This window comes from Pyricularia grisea (assembly GCF_004355905.1).
Source record: "Pyricularia grisea strain NI907 chromosome V map unlocalized Pyricularia_grisea_NI907_Scaffold_6, whole genome shotgun sequence".
Lineage (NCBI taxonomy): Eukaryota > Fungi > Ascomycota > Sordariomycetes > Magnaporthales > Pyriculariaceae > Pyricularia > Pyricularia grisea.
The window spans coordinates 498,218-521,367 of record NW_022156719.1 but is presented as its reverse complement, the minus strand read 5'-3'; the positions used below and the strand labels follow the sequence as shown (position 1 = coordinate 521,367).

Here is a 23,150-nt window from a genome sequence, read left to right as displayed (position 1 = left end):
ACTCTCTGGTAATAGTTCATCTTTTACTTAGGGCAACTGGTAAGTCGACGATCATCCTTTTTGTTTTTGTTATTATTTTAGTCCATTTCCTTTTTTTGTCACTCCTCCCTATTTTGATCATAAGATTTGCACTTTTTTTTCACCCCATTCGCTCCCGATCCCGAGTTGCTTGACGCACATACTGTACGTCAATCGATTTACTTTTCTGTCTTTGGGCATAATGTTCAATTCCTCCCTATTTGTAAACCCATCCTTATTTACCAGAAATACCGGTACATACCTTGTTGGCTAGCTGGGAACACTTTTGACTTGACACAAGCACAAACAACCGCCTATCCGATTTCGTCTCTTTTCCATCCTTGTCTTTACCCTTTCCAGCGAGTTCTCCTTCAAAAATTGGCTGGTGGTTGACTTTCGCGGTCTTGTCACCCCCCTACCTGTGTCTGCCTTGCACCACCAACCTCCCCCCGCCCCACCACCCCGCAAACATGAAAGTTGCAGTAACCCAACGCGCCCGCGCGACGTGACAATGGGCGGGCGGATAGGGAAGAGGAAGGAAGGCCGCGAATTGGGCCGGGCAAGCAAACAACAAACAAGCGATCAATTGAAAGAATTTTCCCCCCCTCCCTGTTTGTCGTCACTTTCTTCTGCAGGCTTTTGCACTCCTTGTATTGTTTTTTTCTTCTTGGGGATCGGTTTCTCCAATCCTCCGCCATTTTTTTCTGCTCAATTTTTGGGTTGTCGACAAGCTACCTTATGCGCGCACATGAGCTAGTTTTGTAGTCAATTTGCCAGTGTTAAAATCCTGAGGACGCGTCATTTATTAGCTGACAACTTTCTTATCGCGGATCCAAAAGGTACACCAACGTCGCTTCCGACAAGGCCGCCCCAGCCCGCACCAACCCAGGTTGGATTGGACGCTACTTCAGCCCAGCCTTTCTAAAGTACCGTCTGTACCTCGCAAATCTACCTTACCTACCTAACCTACCTCTTTTCCCATTCCATTCTCCCAACCAGACAGGCATCCAGCTTTCATTCAGCTCTTGGGAGCAGCCGAACAAGAAAAAAAAAATGCAGCAATGGGAGGTTGGGCCCGTGCCAGAGTACATTTACTCGGGCAATTCTGCCGGTCACACCAATCAGAACTTGAATGACGTGCAGTAAGTTGTCTACACTTTCCTTCAAACGTCAGCCAATCTTGCACGTAGTTGTTTGTACCTCGCCAAAGAAGTTGCATGGGCGGTCCGGTACCTCCGCATCTGCTCCCCTCCTTGTACCTGCCAAAAAAAGCTGCACGCGCTCTACAGTACCTATTTTGCCAACAACCCCCAGCCGCCCGCGCGACCCCAGACCAAAGGCGCCCGTTCCCCCCTCCCCCAATGCAGCCAGCAGCACCGTGCCCGCGCCCTATCACATTTGACAGTCGTTACTTGTGCTATCTATCTCCTGCCGCCTGCTGCCCACCGTGCGCCCACACCCTTCTCACCCTAAGTCCCATTTCCCTCTTCTATTTGTACCCATGTACTCTCTTACTCCAGTCCCATCCACCAAATCCCGAGCTTGCATCCCTTCCAATTCCACCCTCCCCGGAGCCTGTTGTGGGTTCGGTTCGTTCACAAGTCTCCCCGTTCCGCGCGCGCCGCCTCAAGCTTTGACGTACCCATATCCGAGACCCGACCGTCAGACCGATCGACCGAACGAGCAGGCGACAGATAATTAAGCCAGCAAGCAAGCCAGCGAATCTATCTGCCTGCCCTACTTGTTCGAGCGAGCCGTTGCACCCCTCATATACGTGACAGGTCGCACCACTTTCCCGCCCAAGCAGGCTGATTGCGGTCAGTGGCAGGACATCACGTCCTGCCCCCCCCCGTAGCTCGGGTCCATCGCCTTGCAGTGGTTTCGCGGTTGGCCAACGGTCGAGTCTACTTTCCGACCCCTCCGATACGGTTCATCGGTGCCAACCGAATACGAAGGCTTCTTTGTCACCTGCTTGCCCGCCGCTGGTTGCCTCGTGTTTTCGCTGTTGCCTTGTCTTTCCCTGATTCCCGCGCCGTGCCTAGCGACAAACCGCGGCTACGTGGTCGCGTCGCATCGTGCCAAGCACCTGGCCGTCTCGATTTCATCCCTACCCGGGTCTCTTTACCAGCCTGAGGTGTTGCCAGGGCCTTTCATAACCGTCGGGATACGTACCTTACTTGTCCCGCCTTGCGCGCGCGCACCACCCAAGCTGTCGCCCCAATGCCCAAGCCCAAGATGAGCAGGGCAGCCGAAGTTGTGCAGCCGCCACCGCAGCAGCAGCAGCAGTCGCAGCCATGGGGAGCTCCCCAACACCCATCGCATATTCCAAATATACCCGGCACCATTCAACCAATGCAGGCCCATAACCAATCACCATTTGCTAACAACCCTTGGTATAGCCCTCAAGGCCACCCTGGCTACCCCCAGGCAGACATGTCACGTCGAAATGACCAGCAGATGGACTACCGCTATACCACAGCCCCATCACAGCAGCCTCAGCAGCAGCAGCAGCCGCCTCAACAGCACCACCCCGGCGCGGCACAGCCACCGATGAATGTTGCCCAACAGCAGCAGCAGCAACAACATCAGGCGCAGCATGGTCAGCATCCCTCTATGCTTCAGGGTCAACACCCACACCAGCAACAGCACGCACAGCCTCAGCCCCACCAGTCGCCGCAGCAGCATATCCAGCAGCATGGTAACGCTGTCCAACAGTCGCCTCAGGCGGTTCAACAGCAGCAGCAGCCACAGGCGCAACCCCAGCAGCAACAGCCCCCCGCGCCCCAGCAGCAACAACAGCAGGTGACTCCGACGCCTGCTCCAGCTCCGGCTCCGACTCCTCGTCAGCGAAAGCGACCTGCCCCCTCGTCGAAGGCCGTCACGGCTGCGGCCCCCGCTGCCGGCGCTACTATGTCCAATGCGCCGGCCACAGGGGCACCGCCGCAATCACCCGCAGTTTCCACTTCGGCAATCTCGGCCCCGCCTGCGCCCACTGCAACGGCCATCAAGCCACCACCTGCCGACGAGGCAAATGCTGCCCCGCAGCCTCCGCCTGCCAAGAAGAGCCGAACCAATACACCCTGGACGGCGGCCGAAGAGCACATGTTGAAGCAGATGAGAGACCAGGGACTTAGTTGGGCAGAAATTGCAAAGGTTCGTCCTGTCGAATGTGGCGCGGGGGTGTTGGGCAAAATGCACCGGGAATATTTGAACACAAGCAATGATTTTGCTGCTTGATCGACCCGGGAGACTAGAAACTTGCTGACAAGGTTCGAATACGCAGTCCTTTCCACAGCGCACCGAAGGGAGTGTGAAGAAGCATTGGTACAAGGTTCGTAGTGGCTTGTGTCAACTCGATCGCATCTTGGCGCTTGCTTTCGGTACTGACTCGCTTGACTTTTAGGATATGCACTACGCAGAATTCGCAGAGAACGAGGTACGTACTGAACATAGCATCCCGGTACCCCCGCATACTTTCCCTTGCACTTGTCAAGTCTCCATCGCATCTTTGAAGTGTGGTTCCCGTCCTGCGGTTCGGCACTATCAATTGGATGGATTATGCAATGACACCGTCTAGAACCAATGGAATAACTTAAAACTTACTCGCCGTCATTTGCTACCCGCAGAGCCAAGATCTGCTGAACGCGATCAAAGAATACGAGTCGAACAAGTGGAAGACGATTGGCCAGAAGGTTGGCAAGCCTGCCAAGGTGAGTAGATCCAACACGAGCCGACTTCTTACTCAGCATTCAGCCTCTTCAATTGCGGTTAGACAGTAAAATTGGACAGTGGCTTACTTCTTCCTTTCCACCCTCCCAGGCTTGTGAGCAGTACGCCAAGGAACACTTTCCCGGTACGTGGAGTTGGCCAAAAGACGTTTCTGCAATGGCTCAACTGCTCTCACCCTCCCGAGCACTTCTGAAATTGAACCAAGCTGACCTATGACTAGAACTGTTCCCTAACTCGGGCAAGTCGAGATAAGCTTGTTCCTGGTAGTTCTAGACTATTGCCAGCCAGTGTCCCTTTCGGATCTGGTTCAGTCAGCTATGGCAAAGAGTCACACTGCGTACGGCAGATACATCATCACCCCTAGCGACTCGGAGTTTGGCGTCGCCTGGATGAGATATTTGCCATTATGGTCGACACTGTCGTTCTAATACTAGCGATACCCGGCACTATCGCCATGCTTTTTTTTTCAGTTTCACATTTTTTTATACTGCGCTCCTAGATATAAGCTTGGTCATGATATCTCACGATATGAGCTTGCTTCCGCATTCGATTTTTTGCCTTGATTTGGATCAATGGTCCTGGGCAAAACTTTGAATCTTTCTGGGTCGGTTTTCTTGAAAATTACTTATCGATTAGTCTTTCGGACTAGTCTTGTTCCCAGGGTCTTTGCGTATCAGTCGCGCAAGACTTGGTTACTTCACTTCTATGATAACGGCCTCACGTACTTTGTTATTTAACTACAAAGCGTTGGTGCGGAGTTTCTTCAGGACCCATCCTGGTTTATTTTTACTTTTGTTGATTTCACAGTCGGTCATGGGCGTCGAGAAGCGATTGATGGCGCACACAGGTGGCCTGATAACTATCATGCATCTTTGGAAGGCTGGCAGGCACTGTGTTTGTTGGGTGAAAGTGTTGGCCAACAGAAGATCGACAGACAAGGAAAGAGATAGTGTAGTGTGTCTTCAATCCTGAGGTTGTATCTGTGGGCGGCGTTTGCGGGCCATGTCAATGAGGTTAGGGGTTCGGTCCATGGGGACGCGACAACTGGTTTCGTGTGATGATACAAGAAAATCTCCTTGCGTGTCTGTCTTGTCATTTTGTTGTGTGAAGACAGCTGGCCATACCCTACATGGTAATGACAGCTAGGTTGGAGGAACACGAGGGGAGAAGAAACAAGAAGGTCTTGGACATTGCGGTAAGGATCACGTATCAAGATACTGCCAATAATAATGGAAAGGGAGCATTGATGGAACAGCAAGGTAGACTCTTTAGGATACGAGAATTTATGATTGAGCCTCAACACACGAATGAAGTCGAATGCAGCTGGTTGTGAAGGTCGAAGATGGAATTTCTGGTGTTTCATTTATCACCTAAGGTAGGTACCATAATAAGCATAGTAAACTTGGAACTTGGCATGCTTGATTCCTTCTCGAGGATACGAGGAATGTCTGACTAACAATCATGAGCACCTGGAGAGAAACAAGCTCGTATTTACTGCCCCACCAGGTTCAACTCCACCCTCAGCTGCAGAGTACGAGCTTCTCGGTAGTTGGCAGCTGTCAGCTATGGGTACAGGTACAAAGACTTGGCCTGCTATGGTCGGGTACCTAGTGACATTACTTTTATAACGATATGCATCTAGCGCAAACGATGGGGTCACAAGCAAAGGGCCGAAGTAACTTTTGTGGAGGCGGGTAGGGTGCGTGTCTTAACCTTGTCGGAAACTGACACGCGCACAGCAACATTTCTTTCGCCTGCCCAACGCCCCAGATATCTGTCAAGTTTGCACAGAGCAAAAAAAGTTCAGAGGCAAAATTGCCGACCAAACTTTAAGTTGCTGAATCAGGGTTCATAGGGTCGTTCGGTCGGGGATACTACTACGGAGTACGTACGATCGACGAACATGATTTTTAACTCAATTCTCCATCAGGCTAGTTAGCGATTTAAGGTATATGACGAATTCAAACCTTCAACTCTATCTTTATTCACAATTATCTTTATACACAATAAAAATTTAGCAACAATGTGACGCGAAGGATGGTTCTGGGAAACCAATTTAATTAATTACTGTACAGTAAGATCGTCAAGACTCGGCCGGATGTGGACGAGCTACCACGTTCTAAAAGCAACAAGGCCACTGTCACGGTGGCGGCCCCTCGTGGTCGCGGAGGTCCCGTTTAGCCAGGCACTGTACTGTACAGTAGTATCATATGTACTCAACCCTGGGCAGCCAGCGGCAGTCAGTCTCAGTTACCTTAGTCTACTATGGTACAGTACCGCGGTAATTACCACCTACCTTACCAAGCAATGAGGTGTGGATCTCCGTGGACCGCCCTCCATCAATCTTATTGGGGAGTCAGTAAGGGACGGGCGGGATAATGTAGGAATTTATGCCCATGCCCATTGGATTCCCGTAGAAATCAGGGGATTCTTTTTTTTTTATCCCTTCCCCTTTCCCCTCGCATCCATCGTTCAGGCCGCCTTTCGTTCAGTCAGACACAGCGTGAAAGGAATTGCCAACTTTTGTCGGGAGTCACGCCAACAAAGCAAAGTCACACATCACGCACGCCTTTGATGGCTTGTTGCAATTTTTTCGTATTAACTTGATACGGTAATTGATGAGCCGTTTGAACCGATTTTGGTTCCATCAAACGGTCGCGGCTTTGCTTTCTCGCTAGTTAGTTCTTTACTCTCGGCCATACTCCCGGCCGCCACTCGCTCACAAATCACACCAACACGGTGCACACACTCGTTATCAACCTCATAATCACCGAAAGGATTCTTTTCGAGGATCTGCTTAATCAAACATATTTATACGCTCGCTCGCTTTCCGGAGATACAAGCCAAGCAACGAAGGGGGTTTCGTCGAACTGCCAGTGGTGCAGACCCGTTTCCTGCACGAGACTACCCTATCTATACAACAACAAACAAGGCGGGCAAGACAAAACAAAACATAATACAAGGTTGGGTGGTTTTCTAAGACTGTTCCAGGCAGACTTTTTACCACCTTCATTGTCTCGGCATTCCAAAGACGAATTGTTTACCTTCTGCTGTTTCAGGCCCAGCAAAAAAAAAAAAAAAAAAAAAAAAAAAAAAAAAAAAAAACCATACCGCATAATTCTTTTTACCCAGCACCCGAGTTACAACTTCTCAGTTTCCATTGAGGGACCGACTCCAACCATCCCTTCTTTCACTCGAGTCTTCCTACCACTTCTTGCCCTCTGTCCGGGGTGAAAGACGAAGGAGATAACGCTCGCTACCAGTACATAATCCCACCACAACCATCATAATGAAGTCGGCAATTCTGTCAATAGGCGCTGCTGCCTTGCTGGGCGCTCAATCCATACTTGCTGCCGATAGTCTCAAGTGCTCACTCGATAAGCATTGTCCAAAGGAAGCACCTTGCTGTGGTCGTAAGTCTGCTCTCTTGGATCTGTCCTGTCCTCCCTGCACGTCACCGCGCTTTGGTGGTGGTTGGTTGCACTGCTTCGGTAGTCACGGCACACAAACAGTCTATCATGCATTAGCCCAGCCACCAGGTGATAAGGGTTGACAGGTCAAAAAGTAAACAAGAATGAGAAAAAGAAAAAAAAGGACATGGCTAACCTCATATTTCCCACGTCACACAGTCTACGGCGACTGTGGAACCGGAGCATTCTGCCTTGGCGGTTGCGATCCGCGCATGTCCTTTTCTCTCGACTCGTGCGTGCCCGAGCCGACGTGTCAGAGCAAAAAGTACACCTTCAACTCCAAGGACAATATTCAGGATGTCGGCGAGTACCTTGGTGACGCAAGCAAGGCCGACTGGGCCGTCACGGGCGAGCCCCTCTTCTCCAATGGAAATATACTCTTGACGATGCCACCACGCTCCGTCGGCACCGTCCTGTCGTCGACACATTACATGTGGTACGGCAATGTCAAGGCGAAGATGAAGACTAGCCGAGGCCGCGGCGTCGTCACTGCTTTCATCCTCTTCAGCGATGTCAAGGACGAGATCGACTACGAATGGGTTGGTGTCGACCTGGAGACAACCCAGACCAACTACTACTTCCAGGGAATACCCAAGTACGACCAGTCTGGCAACATCACGGGGACTTCAAACACGTTTGACAACTTCCACGAGTTTGAAATCAATTGGACCCCCGACGAGATCACGTGGTTGGTTGACGGCAAGAAGGGTCGTACAAAGAAGAGGTCGGAAACGTGGAACGCTACCGCCCAGCAGTGGGACTTCCCTCAAACACCGTCGCGCGTTCAGTTCTCCATCTGGCCAGGAGGTGCAGATACCAACCCCAAGGGCACAGTCGATTGGGCCGGCGGTTCCATTGACTGGGTTAACCATCCAGACTTGAAGAACCCGGGCTACTACTACGCCATGGTTTCCGAGGTCGAGATTAAGTGCTGGGATGGCAGCAATGGCGTCGGCACCAACAAGGGCAAGACGTACTATTACAACAGCCCCAAGGGTACCAACGACACCGTCGTTGACAGTGACAAGAACGGCATCCTGTCATCGTTCCAGGCCACGGGTCTGGACATGAACAAAGGTGCCGACAAGAGCGCCGACGCGTCAGCAACCGGCAGCCAAATCCCTTCGGTCCCCGGTGGTAGCGGTATCGGGCCCGGCCAGTCTGGTACAAACCAGGGCGGCGGTACGGCGCCGCAGCCGGCCGACGACTGCTATTCAAACAACTTTATTCAACAATGCGGTTCCAGCGGGTCGTCCAGCGGGTCTTCCAGTGGTTCCTCCAGCGGTTCATCGAAGAACGCGGGTGGTAGAGTCGAAACCCCCAGCATCTTGGGCGGGAGCAGCGCTTTCGCCGTCGTGGTGGCCTTTGCAGGACTGGTGATGCTGTAAAAAAAAAAAATCAACACAAAAGGCAAAGCTTGAAAAGTCGACAAGTCTCGTTGTTTCGATTGGTATGAATCTAATGCACGCATAAGGAAGGGAGCAATTGCTTTGTTTTGAATTACGATTTTGTCTGCGTGCGAAAGTACGCTGGCCTTTTAATATTTCCCTCCTCTCTGGTTGTTGTTATAACCTTGTACCTAATCTTTTTCTGGACTGCTGGCGTCCAAGGCGCTCGGGTGGATTCATCTCTTTCATGCTCTATACTCTTTACGTCTGCCTGGTTTATTGCTAGTTTTAAAGATATATATAGTATCTTATTTCTCTGCCTTGTCCTTGTGATTTGCCACTCGAAACAGTGCATCATCTCATTGTGACTTGGGCCAATCCATGGTCACACATCGGGTTTGGGAAGTGACAGAACACTGATAGTGATGGATAACAGAGCGAGTGCTGCTCTGTGGCGATATTCTATTGCAACGTGGACTAGTATAGCCACGGATTGAGTAGCAAACGACAAAAAGCCACGCAAACCGTCGATACTGGTCCGTGGACCAGTGTCTTTTCGCCGGTCTGAAATTGGAGATCCGCCACGATAGGTTCGCCTCTTGTACAAGCAACCGCTCTGGTCCCTCCAGGCCGTCTTTGGTCGGTACTGGACCATATCGAGGTTCTCGGCAATGCAGACCACGCGAATAGGGGCGTCCCCTGGGGGGCAAGAGGGAGTGGGGCCTTGGTCTACGTGCTCTCTGCTTCGGACTTGTGGTGAATGTTGATGAGTAGTCCCGCTGTCTTGTCCTTTGCGGATGCCATAGAGCTCAAGTGGTTTGATGCTGGGTTGGGCGCGGTGCTGAGCACCATGTCGTTGGAGACTGCGACCAGCAAGTCGCCCACGGGGAGGCTTCCTGCGGCAGAGGCCGTAACCACTGAAAGCACAACTCGACATATTTGACATCAGATGGTTGGCTTTTGAAACACCCGTCGAGGCATTGATTGCCTTTTCAATAATTTAAACAGGGTGAAAGGAGATGGTCTTTAGCTAACCCGTAGTGATTTAGATACATGTAGCCTGCACAACAAAGATAAGCTCGCATCAGTCCACTCTAGCCGAGTTTTGCCAATAGTATCGGAAAATAGGATACGAGTGATATTGGTTGCATGTGAATATATGGAGATGAGATGCCATTTTGCATCATAATACTCCATATTGTCTTCGGTGTTTATGTCGTATACTTCCTTTTTCATGCCAAAAGCGCAAAATAACAAAGCCATCTTCAGGTGGTTTAAAAGTCACAAATTGTGTGTGTGTGTGTGTGTGTGTGTGTGTGTGTGTGTATCCACAAATCTACAAATCTACAGAATAGTCTGATACTGCAGGTCGAGAAGTAGTCAATATAAGAAAGACACCAAGAAAAATGAAAGACTACCTAAGTCAGGTATCCAAAGTGAGGTAAAGGTACCAGGTTGCTATAAAAGGCGACGGACGGCCACCGATGATAAACGTATGAATCACGTGACTTGGTTTCCGTACCATTCCCAAATTAGTAATTAGCTCCTGTCCAGTGGAGCAAGCAATTCTGACAGCAGCCCAGCCTTGCGTTAGCCAGTGAGTTTGTGCCTGATTCCACTGGACCTTGAATCAGGCCATCCGGGATTTCGTCAACGTCAAATCCTCACTTCCCAAATCCCGCTTTTCGCAAAGAGCAACACAACAACACGAACACCCGGCCGCCCTCACGACCGTCAGAAAACTCTCCCCTCCCCCGAAACCACCCAATTGACCTTGTCGCCATGCTTTCACGAACTGCCTTTGGTGTCGCGCGTCGCGCCGCCGTTTCGGGCGTTGTGCGCCGAAGCTTTGTGACCTCGGTTGCTCGCCGTGAGTTGACCCGGATTGCTGTCTGGTCCTTTTTGTTTTTGCTCCGGGCGATAGATATGGCCCTATCTACAATATGTGTCACTTTTCGGGACCAATTGATTGATTTTGAAACTGACTGGGATGTTCAATTGCTCATTTGACAGGCTCAAACGAAAGCGAATCGAAGGCGCCGACTCCCAAGGTCCAGACTCTCGCCGGTACGATACCAAACCCTCATTTCTGAGACGTAATCATCTCGCCATGTTCTCTTCAAGTGTTTGAGCCTTTTTACAGGCGCCGGAATTTCGTTACTATGGCTTATCTACGGCCAGTTCTGGTTCATGATAGAAAGCCTGGTTCTATCGGATACACACTAGGCTAAATATTATGGACGAACTTCATGTATGAGAAGCATTTCGATCCTAGCTAACTTCCTTTGTGCCTCTTGCACAGATATCAAGACCATCGACGACCTGGTCGGCCCCGGTGCCAAGCCTGGTACTGTCCCTACGGATTTGGAGCAGTCGACTGGTCTCGAGCGTCTCGAGATTCTCGGTAAGATGGAGGGCATCGACATTTTCAACATGAAGCCCCTGGACGCCCCGTACAAGGGCACCATTGAGAAGCCCGTTATGGTCCGCTCCGCCGGTGATGAGCAGTTCGTTGGATGCACTGGCTTCCCCAAGGACTCGCACGAGGTCCTCTGGCTCGGCGTGAGTTCTTTTTCATATTCTTGGTTGACCGTGGTAAAAAGATACAAGTAAAGCAGGGATATGTACTAATCAACAACGACAAACGCACAGATGGACAAGAAGCGCCCCGTCGAGCGCTGCCCCGAGTGTGGCAGTGTTTTCAAGATGGAGTTTGTTGGCAAGGCGGACGACCACCACCACGGCCACGACCACCACGCACAGGAGGACGTCAAGACTTTTGCCGACTACGTCCACCCCAAGTACTACTAAGGAAAATAGAAGCTTTCTTCGCTGCTTGCTTTTGAGGTGCTTCAAGATAACGAAACGCCCGGGCCAGTACATCAATCAGCTGGATATGCCCCAATATAAACCCTAGCGATGGGGTCTGGGGATAAAAAGCCATGGTGTTGTTCGCATTTTGTAGAATAGTCTGCGGGACGGTGAAGTGAATAGACTGATTTTTCTTCTTTGTTACTCGAAGAGAACTGCGTGCTATCACGGTCTAGGCGTTGTGTTCCTAAGCGCGATCTATCCATGAAGGCACAAAACCCTCTGCGCTGGTGGTAGCGGGAATGGCCTTAGGTAACTCTCGTTGCAAGAGAAGCTGCTGAGGTACTACCGACCGTCATGACGGGAGGTTTGACGGGTTGGCGTGTACAGATAGCCGCCTTCTGAGTCTACGACCCAAAGCAAAGGCAGCCTGGTCTCGGGAGCCGACTTTGATGGCTTTGCCGTGATATAACGCCGCGCTCCTTGTGCTATTCTGTAACTAGAGCCAGGCCGGGTGTGCCGGCCAAGGTGTTTACCGAAACCGGCCCAGGGAAAGTAGATAAAATAATTATAGCTCGTGCAAGATACGCATCAATCCCCGTCGTCGCCAAAGCTAAGCTTGATCTTCTTGGCCTTCTTCTGCCCCTTGCTACTCGATGACTTCCCGGTCCCAGTTGAGGCTGCTGATGTTGCCTTGGATGTCGCAGTGGCTTGTGTCGTCTCTCCGTCTGCACCATGGTCCGTCACGACGGCTTTCCTTTTGCCACCCTTGCCCGTCTTCTTGCCTGCGACCTCGTCATCACCATCATCGTCCTCATCCCCTCCACCAATCACCCTACCGGCGGCCACCTTCCTCTTCCTAGCCCCGATTCCCACCTCTCTTTTCGAACCGCCGCCCTCGCCGGCAGTTTTGTCCCCACCCTCCCCATCATCACCATCACCGTCGTCGTCCTCACCGTTGCCGCCGGAAGCGGTCCTTACCGCCGAGCCATCTACGCCGACGCGGACGTCGTCGACGACGTTGCCCTGCTCATCCAACACAACGGGCGCGTCCTCCCCGTCGTCGCGCGGCCGCGCGGCCCGGCGCCGGCCGGCCAGTATCGGGTCGGGCCCATCTGCGGGCCCGCGGCCTTGGCCTTGTAGACGCGCGAGGAAAGGTGGGAGGTTTTGGGAGTATGAAAGGTTCTTGCCCGTGATCTTTTGGGACATGGCTTTTTTTTCTTTTTTTTTTTTTTTCTTGCTTTCCTTTTCCCCCTTGGACGGGCGCCGACGGGGAGCGAGATCCTCGAGACCCCAGTTGGACACGAACAAGAAAGAGACTGGACGATGAAAAATAAAATTAAGGGCTCTGTGAAAATAAAGTTGCAGGCCTTCTAGACTTGGAGTGTGCCAGGGTGGCAAGGGTGGTTTGCTTTGATTGCCCTCTTTACTGCTATGGGCACTTCCAAGCGGCTGAAGTCGTTCGGTTCTAATGTTTAGGGTCTATACAGTAGTAGGCACACAGTTGCACGTGGGCGTCGTGGGTTAACGTTCATTGCTGTTTGTGGGGAATCACAGTTCCTGTATTTGTGGGTCTTGGTCTGCGCTTGTTGAAGAGGGCAGGGGTTTTGAATTTAGGAAAGATTAGACGATCTAGAAAGTAACAATCTAAGGAGTCTGCATGCAAGCATGAAAACAATGCATATATCGTCTAGTTTTTTTTTTTTTTTTTCCTTGGCTTCTCAATCACCATGATCATCGACTCATGGCACCTACCAAAAAAATTCATATCGTATGCAAGTTCGTTCCTTGAGGCGTCAATCAAATATACCAGTGCTTGATCATGGAACATTACCTTGACCAACAATCGCCAACTCGCGACCGTTCATCCAATGAAATAAAAACAGTATTCTGTCAAGTAAACGACCGAAACTTGTCGGTCTTCCCACGAATGTGTGAATTCATACGACGCCATTGACCTAGAGACCTCTTGTCTAGCCCGGGTAACAATACCAGCAGTGACCCAGACTAACCATCACAGGTCAATCGATTAGGGAGACGCCAATCGAGATATTCTCGATGTCCACAGTCCCAGGCGTAGGCTTTCGATAGTAGGAGCCAATACTTCGCTGAGAGAGTCATCCTACTTCCTCGCTGGGATTCTTTCTCGTTAGAAAACTCCACAATCCGGCCCTTGGTTACCTTTAAGAACATGCTTGTTCTCACAACCTCGGGCAACGCTTCCATCATTGCAGCCTGCAGCCCGTAAATAAGATACGGACCGCAACGGACCGCAGCCCACAATGGCGAGGATCGCGAGCTGGCCCACATTGACTGGAGAACAATGAATGAGTTTCTGAAGTCTGGCCGACCCGAACGCCGAGCACTTTCATCTTCTTGTAATTCTCATCGCCTTCGACCTCAACAGCAGCCAGCTTGGCATTGTTGCGACCGTGCAGGACGATGTTCTGAAAGTCGCAAGCGCTCAGTTCGGCGGCCAGCTGGCGGCCAGTGCCCTCTGAGGCGCCCGTGACCAGCGCCCAAGGTTGCTCCGTGTTACCTTGTTCATCGACAGAGCTATGCAGGTATTGATCGATTCTTGACGAGCGGAGGTAGACGCCTCGCAAAAAGGCCGATGTTGGTGAGCGGCGTCCATTGGTGTAGACGTGATGATGACGATGGTAATGATGATAATGATGAAATGCTATCGCGGGTGACAGATTTCCAGGGGTAGATTCCCACCATTCTCAAACAAGACACCTGATCGCATGCAGTCAGTATGCAGTTCCAAAGGCGCGGGTTGCTAATCAAACAAGTAGTTGGTGTTACTACCAAGACTACGTCGAGGCCCGCCTTTTTTGATGTCATTTGGGGCACTGTGGGTGCCTTAGTATTTGATGGATAACAAGATAAGTACCTACCTACCTACCTTGGCAAGCCTGGTTTTCGTATTGATAGAGGTCCCGGTCAAATGCCGAATACCTCCCCGCGATTCGTTGGTGTGGTTGACGAGACAAATACGCGGGCGGAATCTCCCAAATAGCCGCCCCTGATCGGTGGGGCTAGAACATCCTGTACGTGGTACAAAAGCAAGGTAATAAAAGTAAGCAACATTGGTCGGGTATCATCCGTTGCTTTAAAAATGGAAACCAAGCCAGGTACATTCTACAGTAAGGGAACGGTCATCTTGGTGACCTTGCTTGGGCACCTAAAGTTATGGCAGTTCGAGTACAATCAAGGTATCGTCAGTACATGATGTAGAGGTACCTGCCAGCTACTACGTTACCTACCTACCTTACCTACCTTTTCTAGGCAAAGCATGATCCTTGGACGAATCTCGATAACTTTTCCGAATGGATACTGCGAAGTGGGCTTAAGCCCACCCCAAGGAAGGCTGACTGTGTAAGCAGTAATCTAGGTACTTGGCAAACTACCAACCTAAGTGGTACCCTACCTACCTACCTGCCTAGGTACCGTGGGTAGGTAGGTATCTACTTGATCCAACAGTGACCAGACCTCACCGGGCGAGCAGGGTAAAAGTCACTGGTTTGCTTTGAGATTTGCCAAATCGAAAATCTTGTCTGGGAGATACTAGGTGGGTAGGTAGGTATCGTACCTACCTTTCCTTGACTATAGTAAAGCAAAAGCCAACATACGGTAGGAAATATCCAAGCGAGTGAAAAAAAAAAAAAGGAAGACACAAATCAATGTGTACTGTGCTGTACTGTACTGTACGGAGCATTGAAAATTTTGGGTAAATTTGTGTACGGGGTAGGTGCCTGTCTATCTCCACTTGTTTGTTTCCTTCATTATTCAGGGAGGCATGCCCTACTGTGCTGTACTGTACTGTATAATGACGATGAACAGGGGCCTGCCTTGTAGATTACCGCCGTATCCCCGTTGCGGGCAAGTACGATTAGCGCGCTACCTACGATACATCGCTTTCGTTATTAATCTTTGTGATCCGTTTTATTTTGCAAAAAGGCGGAGAGACAGAGGGGAAAAAAAGAAAAATTAGATGCTGAAGAAGAAAAGTTGACCCTGTTTAGCAGATTTTCTCAAACATCTCCGCGGACCAGATAGGCTCAATACGGCAGGGTTCCAGGATAAATCGACCCTCCGAGAGGCACTGCAGCAATTTCATCGAGATTCGGTATTCGATATATTCTATTCGTTGCAATTGCTGCTTCGAGACCGGTCGAGGCCCGCAGCTCACCATTAAGGATTAATAAGCTATTCCAGATTGGGTAACCAACGTATCACAAGGTACATGCCTCATCTGGTGGTACCCATCGTTGCCATCCTGGCGATGGTTAGTGTGGCCGGGGTCGCTTTGATGAGCTTAACAAAACAGCATGAATCTTACGAAGCTGCAAAAAAACGAGAAGAAAAAGCAAGAGAGAGAAGGGACAAAGATTCGAGCTTGATGAATTGAATAGAAGCAAGAATCTTTTTGTGTTCTCTATCGACCTAGGTAAGACACCTAGGGTAGCTAATTACCTTGTCGTGACTATCAACGCCATGAACACGCCGAGCTTTCAGCAGACACGCAAAACGATTCTCGGGACCGACGTCGGATTTTAACAAGAACAAACCCGCCCAACATTTATTCACTTCACAGGTCACGCCATACCGTAGGAAGGGGGCTGTCCTGCACATCGTGCTGCACAAGCCACAGTCAAAACCACAACCTAATAACTGTAAGTACCATTTTGCAAGCAAACGATTGGCTGCACTGATGAACCATGCTCTTTATTTGTTGTATTAAGTAGGCATCTCTACCTTAGCTACCAAGCCCACCTACTTCGTACATACTCCGTACACTACCTACCTACCTACCTACCTACCCACCCAAGCTACCCTTGCTACCTACAGTGTATCGACAAAAGCGCAACATAAGATGCAAGCCAAGTCCTGTGCCTATCCTTGCGTTGGTATACACTTTGCACCAATCTCGTCCTCATTTTATGCCCCCTCGGGCCAAGTCCGAAGCCTTGGCCCCGAAGCTGAGGACCATGTCCACTTCATTCCACACCTCCTCAAGCGAGTTGAGAAGCGAGAAAGTTCATGGGTTAACCCTAGCTTAGGACTATCGCGCGATCGCAGACAAATGCCAATGGCTGTCAGTGTCGGCTTACAGTGGCAAAATCTCTTCCTCGAAATCTTACTTAGCACGATGTCCAATGCACGAATTCCGAATATGCATACGTACCTACCTACCATTGCTACCCTACCTACATACATGCACTAGGTTGCCCAACTCTGCAGGTCAATCAAGGGTCCAGTGAAGCTAGCTAGCATCATGCAACAAATCCGCTGTGGAGTGTCGACGGGAGGATGGTGGCATCAATGTTATGTTGCGTCATTCTTCGCTCCCTGCTTCAACTTACATTTACGGAGCTGAATATTCCGTCCAGAGGGCACTTAGCATTTTTCCTTGTGTTTCCAAGAGTTAAAAGGCTGAAAGGGCAAGAGGGGTGAACACAAGAAAAAAAAATGGGGGAAAGGGGGGGCGTTATCTGATCTGGTAGCTTGATAAACTTGGCCGCCTCGTCTTGATGCCCAACTGGAGCCCACCCCAGCCTGTTGTACTCCCGCCCCCCTGTCGGACACACGCCCACATAGTGCTGATACAATTCAGGAGGCGTTTGTGCGCCTATGTGTGCTCTCCTGCCCTGTTCATCGTCATTCAGCATTAACCCATCAACACCGTCATCAGCTTTCAGGGCAGCAGCTGCTTAATACTTTGATACATCGTGGAATCCGCACCTTTACAGGGCGATCAGTGGGGCTTTGACTCGATTGTCAGCCGCTTGACCGAGATGCCGCCCCAAATGACAGGCAGGATCTAACTAAAACCTTCGGGGGTTTTAACTACGGGATTTCTTCCGGTTCAAGGTACGAGCCCGAGTACAAGGGACTGTCTCTTGGGTCTGAGGAAGGATACTTTGAGAAGAAACTTGACCAGGGATACCCTTCGAGCAAGACTCAAGACCAGGGTCGTTGGTAGCTAGCAACGCAGCACGGTGGATGCGAACTGAGCATTACCTAGACCAGGAAGTGACGCCCGTCAGATTTGTGGCTAATGAGTCCTATCGGCCCAGACCAGGATGTTATTATGGCTGACCCGAAATCACTCATACGCTGACTGGGGATTGCTCGGAACGAAGACCACGTATACCGAGGCTTAAGAAGAAGGACTACTGGCTTATTTCACTATCAACTAAGCAGCGCCGTTGTGGGACGACGTCGATGGTTTGTGACACAGCGAGCAAGCACCCTTATACTGAAAGACCAGTAATACTCGGCAGCTATGCCCAGGACTCTTACTTTACTGCCTGTGGCTCAAAGGCCCATGCAGATGACGTCGCCGTACATCCACTGTCTGTGGCTTGAACATTACATTACAGTGAAGAGCTCTCACTCTCCAAAATGACATCGTGTAACATCTGTTGTCTGTCTCTCTGTTCTTATTCTTTCTCTTCGTTCCAAGGGAATCAGGAAGATCAATCATGACTTTTCATGACCCCTTATCATAGCGTGGCGTCGTCAAAACATGACGTAGAAGTGGATATCACTTCTACAGACCATGTAGTGAGTGGTGAGAATATAGAGAGGTCATCAGGGGGCGACCTACACGAAGGCGGAGAACTACGTCGTGGTAGGACGGCTGAAGGGTTGTCGAGGTTGCCATGTCCGACAACTTGCATGTATAGGACAAGGCAAGGCAGTAAGTAGCAAGCTCAAGATGTCAAGTCAGGCGGTCGGGTTCTCGCGCCCGCAGCCGGATTTGGCGGGTGGCCTGGCGGGCTATACATGCCGTGCATGCAAGCAAGAAGCAAAGGGCAATGCCGGATACTGTGACACGTTGACAGCAAAGGTCTATTTTTGATCTACCCAAGGCTCGCCTCCCCGTGGCTGCCTATGCGCCCGCTGCAGATTCTGTCCCCCAAATTCCCGCAGGGGTTAAGTGAATGCTCACACCGACTGACGAGAGCGCCGGCGATAGTCCAAGATGATTGCGGGCCTTTTACCTCACCCCCTTGATGTTAACTCCATTGCAGGCCCCTGAACCCCACTTTCACGACAGCGTATGAGAGCACGCCGACGGACGCAAACGGGTGAGGCTTTCTAGTTCTGTAAGGCAGGACAAGGCAGGATCGTCGAGGGGTGGCCCTGGCCGAAGAGGACCCCTGACCGACAACCACTAGCTAGCTGGACTAGCTGCAGATTTCAGGTCAACTGCTAAAGATGCAGTCCACCTCCCACAGTATATGCTAAGTATGTTCTTTTTTTTTCACTCCAAGCGCTGGCATAGAAGGCATGCAGGATGGCATGGAGGTCTGTCGGCAGAGCAGAGGCCAATAGAACAAAATATTCCGAAAAGAGAAATAGACCCTTGGTCTAATTGGGGACGGACCCTCGCCGAGCTGCCGGCAATCAGTGAGTGATTGTGGCTTTAGCTGCCCCAAAGTGACGGGGGTTGTCCCTGTCCAAGAACTCAACGTACAAAACTGACTCGCTCCCTGCCCTCCTGTTGATGGGGGGGTTAGCGGACAAGAACTGACACTATCTATCCTATCGGAGGCATGTTTAAACCCGTTATTGTTACATCTTTGGCTAGAAATAGCGCCCGTTTACTACCCTTTGAGCCCTGCAAGGTTTGTTACACCAGCCCGGATATTTTTATTCCACTACTGGGGTCAGTGTGACTTACTTGCTGGAGAGTATAACATAATAACCTTGTAACAGAACAGGCATTTCCTCACCTTATACCATAACTCTTCTACCAAGGTTATTTCTCAACAAACTTTTTTTTTTCCACGTACCCATCCGGAAACACTCCGATACAACATCACGGCCATTGCAACAGCAGTTAGTTCCAAGTGGAGTCCCCATCATCCGGCCTTTGGGATGAACTCCAGGGTCACCGCTGCTAAACCCCTGACCAAAGAGGCCTGAAGGCGACAAGACGCAACAATGAAGGCATATACAAACCCCCTCTCACGAGACGCCATGATATCCTCTACCGCCGGCGTGTACTTCACTACCTCTCTCTTCAATTTTGGGCTGGTTTTGTTAGGGCTCATACTTGTCTGCAAGTTGGCGAGCGTGGTGCCTTTCCTAAGACTTGGCGGTTGGTTGTCTTTTGTTAGACGGAGGAAGCTTCCTTTGCCGCCAGGACCACCGAGGAGCTTTTTCCTTGGTCACTACCGAACAGTGCCATTTGATGCCCCCTTCAAAAAGTATGCAGAGTGGGGCAAACAATACCGTAGGGCTACATCACTTCTTTTTTTTTTTTTTTTTTTTTTTTTTTTTTTTTTTTTTGCTTTTAAGCTTCATTAAAGCCCGAGCGGCAGGGGTGGCCCTTGGAGTCTTTTACCCCTCAAAAAGGCCTTGGATAGGTTGTCTGATAAAGGGTACAACATAGAATCGGATGTGCTTTACTTCTCAGCATTTGGCAAGCCATGGATCGTTCTGAATAGCCTCGAGGCTGCAGTTGACCTTCTCGAAAAGCGAGGCCATAAATACAGCGACCGGCCTCGATTTGTGCTATGGGAGTTGTGAGTATAAACCACCCCTTGCTACTTATTGTACTTGAGCTTGTCGTGGTGAGCAAGATTCTGACCATAAAACAATCTCAAACACACAGGATGGGATGGGCGCCAACCCTGACCTGGCTTCGATGGTCACCCAAAATGCAACAGCACCGACGGATGTTGCAACCGCCATTTTCACGCTCTCGAGTGGGACAATTCAAGCCAGTGCAGAAGCGAGAAGCTGTACGAGCAGCCCTCTGCATGGTCCGAGACCCTGAACATTGGGCCAAGGCAGCAACAAGATTTGCTGTCGGGGTGGTTCTGGATATAAGTTATGGCATCGAGCTGAAATGGACTGGATATTGTAACAACAACAACCGTTACGTCGCACTCCTGGATGATGCAAGCAAGGCAATAGGGGATGCCGGGCCCCCTGCCAGTAGTATAGTTGATCGCTGGCCTCTTAGTAAGTCACATACCTCCCAGACTTTTATTCATTTATTGCCTGGTGGGTCAAGACGAACTGGTTATGACTTGACTGAACCGCTTTTTGACTCTTGAGCTTGCAGCAAGGCACCTTCCCGCGTGGCTACCATTCATGGAGCGCCTGCGATATGCCAGAAAGTGGAGCTCGGCAATTGTCCAAGTGACCAATTTCCCCTTTTCGGCCGCACTGAGGGAGATGCTCTCGACGTCCCTTGAGAAAACCACAAAGCCAAGCTTTGTGCGCGAGAGACTCGATGTGTTTCGGAGAAACCAACAGGCTGGTGTGCACAATGACTTTGGCATGGATGATATCAAGGGTTCTGCTGCAACCATCCTCATTGCTGGAAGCGATACGGTTTGTGCATCTTCCCAGCTGCAAAGCTCATGACGCCTGTTTATGGTCCAGACATCTGAAATACTGACCAAACGCCTGCCTACACTGTCTCCTGTCCACATAGACGGCAACCGCCGTGCGATTGTTCATTCTGTACATGATGCAGAACCCCCGAGTCCAAAAGCGCGCGCAGACCGAGATCGACCGCGTCATTGGCACGACGACATTGACAGAGATGAGACGACTTCCGACGTGGGGAGACATGAACAAGCTTCCTTACCTCGCCCTGTTACTTCAAGAGGTATACCGCAGCAACCCTCTGTCGCCGCTCGGGATACCCCACGCCACGCTTGAGGACGATGAATACCGGGGCATGCTGATACCGAAGGGGACGGTCGTGTACCCCAACGTGTGGGCTATGGCTCATGACCCCCTGGTGTACTCGACCCCCGACGAGTTCCTACCCGAGCGCTACATGCCGCAGGGCAGCACCACAATTGGGCAGACCAAGGACGATGGAGCGCCGGGACGTGGAGAGCCGTTCCCTGTAGGCAACTTTGGTTTCGGCAGGCGGATTTGCATCGGGCGCACCCTCGCAGAGAACAGCCTGCTGATAGTGTTTGCCACGATTTTGGCAACGCTGGAAATCGGGCCACCAGGAGGCGAGGACGGCCAAGAGGACCAAGAGGTGCAATGGTCATTCAGGGGTCAGGCGTACCCTTTGCCTTTTAGGTGCTCCATTGTGCCAAGGTCTGGCATGGCAGTAAGCCTGCTGGAAGATTCGGCGGGTGACCCTGAAAATCGTGAAAGATTTTAGGTATGTGGTACTGTGAAAAGTTGGAAAGAGTTCCTTGGTATTAATGTTTTCTTTTTCTTTTTCTTTCATGAGTTGGGCATTTAGACAAGCGACACACGATGCTTTGTACCGTATACGAATGTTTTATGAGAAGATTATTTCTTATTCCTTAGACTTGATAGACTTTATTTTTTCCGAAGCATTTCAGTACGAGATTTATTTGCGTGTAATGGAGAAGTTAGTTGAAGTCTAGAATCTATAATAGGTCTAGAACTAACTAGCTTACAAGATGCTGATGTGAACAAAAATAAACTGATAGCCGAGACATAAAACCTGTTTGAAAGAACAAACAAACCCTTGATTGCTATCTTACTTCGTACTTGGAAGTTAGTACTTGCTGTACCTCCGTACCTAGGTAAGGTACCTTATATTGGCTTGTTGTTGTGCATTGCCGTTGCACGTGACCGAATACTACAGTGCGTCCTAGTCTAGTTCCAGACGTACTAGGCAGGTAGGTAGTAAGTAAATCTGTAGATCTACCACCATGTTACGACACTGTACAGTAAAAGATCCGTTTATCGGATTTCGATCCATCCACAACCTGCCACCAGTCCCCCCTCTAGATCGCTTGGCGCGGCGGGTACGAGGGAGGATGAGCGTTGAGATCGAAGACAAACGAGTGGTTGGTGAGAAAGAGAGAGAGAAAAAAAAAAAAAAAAACGAAATTGGTGGGGTCAAGGAACAAGAAGAACAAATCGGTGACTGCGCTTTTCACATTACATTTGGGCCCCTGTCCCCCACCTGCCAGCGCGACAAAGAGATTGACACGTTGGTCGTTGGTGCCTTCCGTTAGCAATTTGCAAATACCACGTACAGTAACCTTTTCACGACGTGAAGATCCCCCCCTCTTTTTTTTTTTCTTCTTCTGTCTTTACCCCTCCCCTTCTCCATAGGCGAGGGAAGGTATATACCTCTTGTGTACTTTTAGCAAAAGAACTTTGAGTAAAGCCAAGTTACCTCGCACGACTGACTTGTCTTTCAGTGCTGGGCCTAGTTAAGTAGTACTTTCATACGAAGGAACCCCCACTCTATTCCCCCCCTCCTACATACGAAAGTAGGTAGCTATGATTATGTATACATAGTACCTATGCAGCCCAGCCCCTCTGTCTCCCCTTGGCGGATCATGTTGGGCTGCCATCTGCCAATGCGAGAATCCCGATTCATAATCCCCAAGCCTACTACCTACATGGTAGGTATTTGGGCAGAATATTTTACCGTACCGAAAACAGTTTTATTTTTACTAATATTTCTGCCCCCCCTCAACCCTACATACATACCTTACTGGGTAGCTAGCTATTGTTTACCAAATGGGTCCTCTGTGGAAAAGTTGGGGATGGTCGCGGGGTAAAACTCGGTTCGGGTCAAGCGGTCCGACTACGGACGGCTTCGGGCTATTGTACCAACGAAGGCTTCGAATTCACCTACCTAAGCTACATACTTGCCTCGACTCTGTTGATGCTTTGATGGAGTAAGAGGAGCAAAAAAAAAGAAGCAAACAAAACAAGTCTTTATTTTTATTTGATTTTTTGGAGCATTTTG

The 23,150-nt window shown here is 50.3% G+C and overlaps 8 protein-coding genes across 8 annotated transcripts; 6 read left to right on the top strand and 2 right to left on the bottom strand.

The window, feature by feature from the left end:
* Positions 1-1,384: 1,384 nt before the first annotated feature.
* PgNI_08104 (uncharacterized protein) lies at positions 1,385-5,041 on the top strand. The gene is made up of 6 exons (XM_031128104.1): positions 1,385-3,171; positions 3,302-3,349; positions 3,422-3,454; positions 3,645-3,728; positions 3,838-3,871; positions 3,968-5,041. The coding sequence occupies exons 1-6, from the start codon at positions 2,239-2,241 to the stop codon at positions 3,997-3,999; spliced, it is 1,164 nt and encodes a 387-aa protein (XP_030978968.1). The 5' UTR covers positions 1,385-2,238; the 3' UTR covers positions 4,000-5,041.
* A 1,743-nt stretch (positions 5,042-6,784) lies between these two features.
* PgNI_08103 (uncharacterized protein) lies at positions 6,785-8,924 on the top strand. The gene is made up of 2 exons (XM_031128103.1): positions 6,785-7,160; positions 7,377-8,924. The coding sequence occupies exons 1-2, from the start codon at positions 7,037-7,039 to the stop codon at positions 8,603-8,605; spliced, it is 1,353 nt and encodes a 450-aa protein (XP_030978972.1). The 5' UTR covers positions 6,785-7,036; the 3' UTR covers positions 8,606-8,924.
* Positions 8,925-8,990: 66 nt separating this feature from the next.
* Positions 8,991-9,542, bottom strand: PgNI_08102 (uncharacterized protein; the record flags this gene model as incomplete). Its single annotated transcript, XM_031128102.1, has 1 exon — positions 8,991-9,542. One exon carries the CDS (start codon positions 9,540-9,542, stop codon positions 8,991-8,993), a length of 552 nt encoding a protein of 183 aa, XP_030978971.1.
* A 725-nt stretch (positions 9,543-10,267) lies between these two features.
* Positions 10,268-11,620, top strand: PgNI_08101 (uncharacterized protein). Its single transcript, XM_031128101.1, has 4 exons — positions 10,268-10,475; positions 10,619-10,672; positions 10,908-11,167; positions 11,258-11,620. The coding sequence occupies exons 1-4, from the start codon at positions 10,388-10,390 to the stop codon at positions 11,414-11,416; spliced, it is 561 nt and encodes a 186-aa protein (XP_030978974.1). The 5' UTR covers positions 10,268-10,387; the 3' UTR covers positions 11,417-11,620.
* A 387-nt stretch (positions 11,621-12,007) lies between these two features.
* Positions 12,008-12,625, bottom strand: PgNI_08100 (uncharacterized protein; the record flags this gene model as incomplete). Its single annotated transcript, XM_031128100.1, has 1 exon — positions 12,008-12,625. One exon carries the CDS (start codon positions 12,623-12,625, stop codon positions 12,008-12,010), a length of 618 nt encoding a protein of 205 aa, XP_030978973.1.
* A 4,328-nt stretch (positions 12,626-16,953) lies between these two features.
* PgNI_08099 (uncharacterized protein) lies at positions 16,954-17,247 on the top strand (the record flags this gene model as incomplete). The annotated part of the gene is made up of 2 exons (XM_031128099.1): positions 16,954-17,055; positions 17,173-17,247. 2 exons carry the CDS (start codon positions 16,954-16,956, stop codon positions 17,245-17,247), a joined length of 177 nt encoding a protein of 58 aa, XP_030978548.1.
* A 2,158-nt stretch (positions 17,248-19,405) lies between these two features.
* PgNI_08098 (uncharacterized protein) lies at positions 19,406-19,861 on the top strand (the record flags this gene model as incomplete). The annotated part of the gene is made up of 2 exons (XM_031128098.1): positions 19,406-19,667; positions 19,827-19,861. Coding segments are annotated over exons 1-2 (291 nt in total), but the record flags the coding sequence as incomplete, so codon positions are not given.
* A 233-nt stretch (positions 19,862-20,094) lies between these two features.
* Positions 20,095-21,572, top strand: PgNI_08097 (uncharacterized protein; the record flags this gene model as incomplete). Its single annotated transcript, XM_031128097.1, has 3 exons — positions 20,095-20,401; positions 20,505-20,776; positions 20,880-21,572. The coding sequence occupies 3 exons, from the start codon at positions 20,095-20,097 to the stop codon at positions 21,570-21,572; spliced, it is 1,272 nt and encodes a 423-aa protein (XP_030978503.1).
* Between the last annotated feature and the right edge of the window lie 1,578 nt (positions 21,573-23,150).

Bases quoted from the DNA above. Each gene is read 5' to 3' on its own strand.
- PgNI_08104 (XM_031128104.1), top strand. From the start codon at position 2,239: ATGCCCAAGCCCAAGATGAGCAGGGCAGCCGAAGTTGTGCAGCCGCCA. The intron at 3,350-3,421 runs GTTCGTAGTGGC...CTTGACTTTTAG, and splicing joins TGAAGAAGCATTGGTACAAG to GATATGCACTACGCAGAATT. The intron at 3,455-3,644 runs GTACGTACTGAA...TGCTACCCGCAG, and splicing joins CAGAATTCGCAGAGAACGAG to AGCCAAGATCTGCTGAACGC.
- PgNI_08103 (XM_031128103.1), top strand. From the start codon at position 7,037: ATGAAGTCGGCAATTCTGTCAATAGGCGCTGCTGCCTTGCTGGGCGCT. The intron at 7,161-7,376 runs GTAAGTCTGCTC...CACGTCACACAG, and splicing joins GGAAGCACCTTGCTGTGGTC to TCTACGGCGACTGTGGAACC.
- PgNI_08101 (XM_031128101.1), top strand. From the start codon at position 10,388: ATGCTTTCACGAACTGCCTTTGGTGTCGCGCGTCGCGCCGCCGTTTCG. The intron at 10,476-10,618 runs GTGAGTTGACCC...CTCATTTGACAG, and splicing joins TGTGACCTCGGTTGCTCGCC to GCTCAAACGAAAGCGAATCG. The intron at 10,673-10,907 runs GTACGATACCAA...CCTCTTGCACAG, and splicing joins CAAGGTCCAGACTCTCGCCG to ATATCAAGACCATCGACGAC.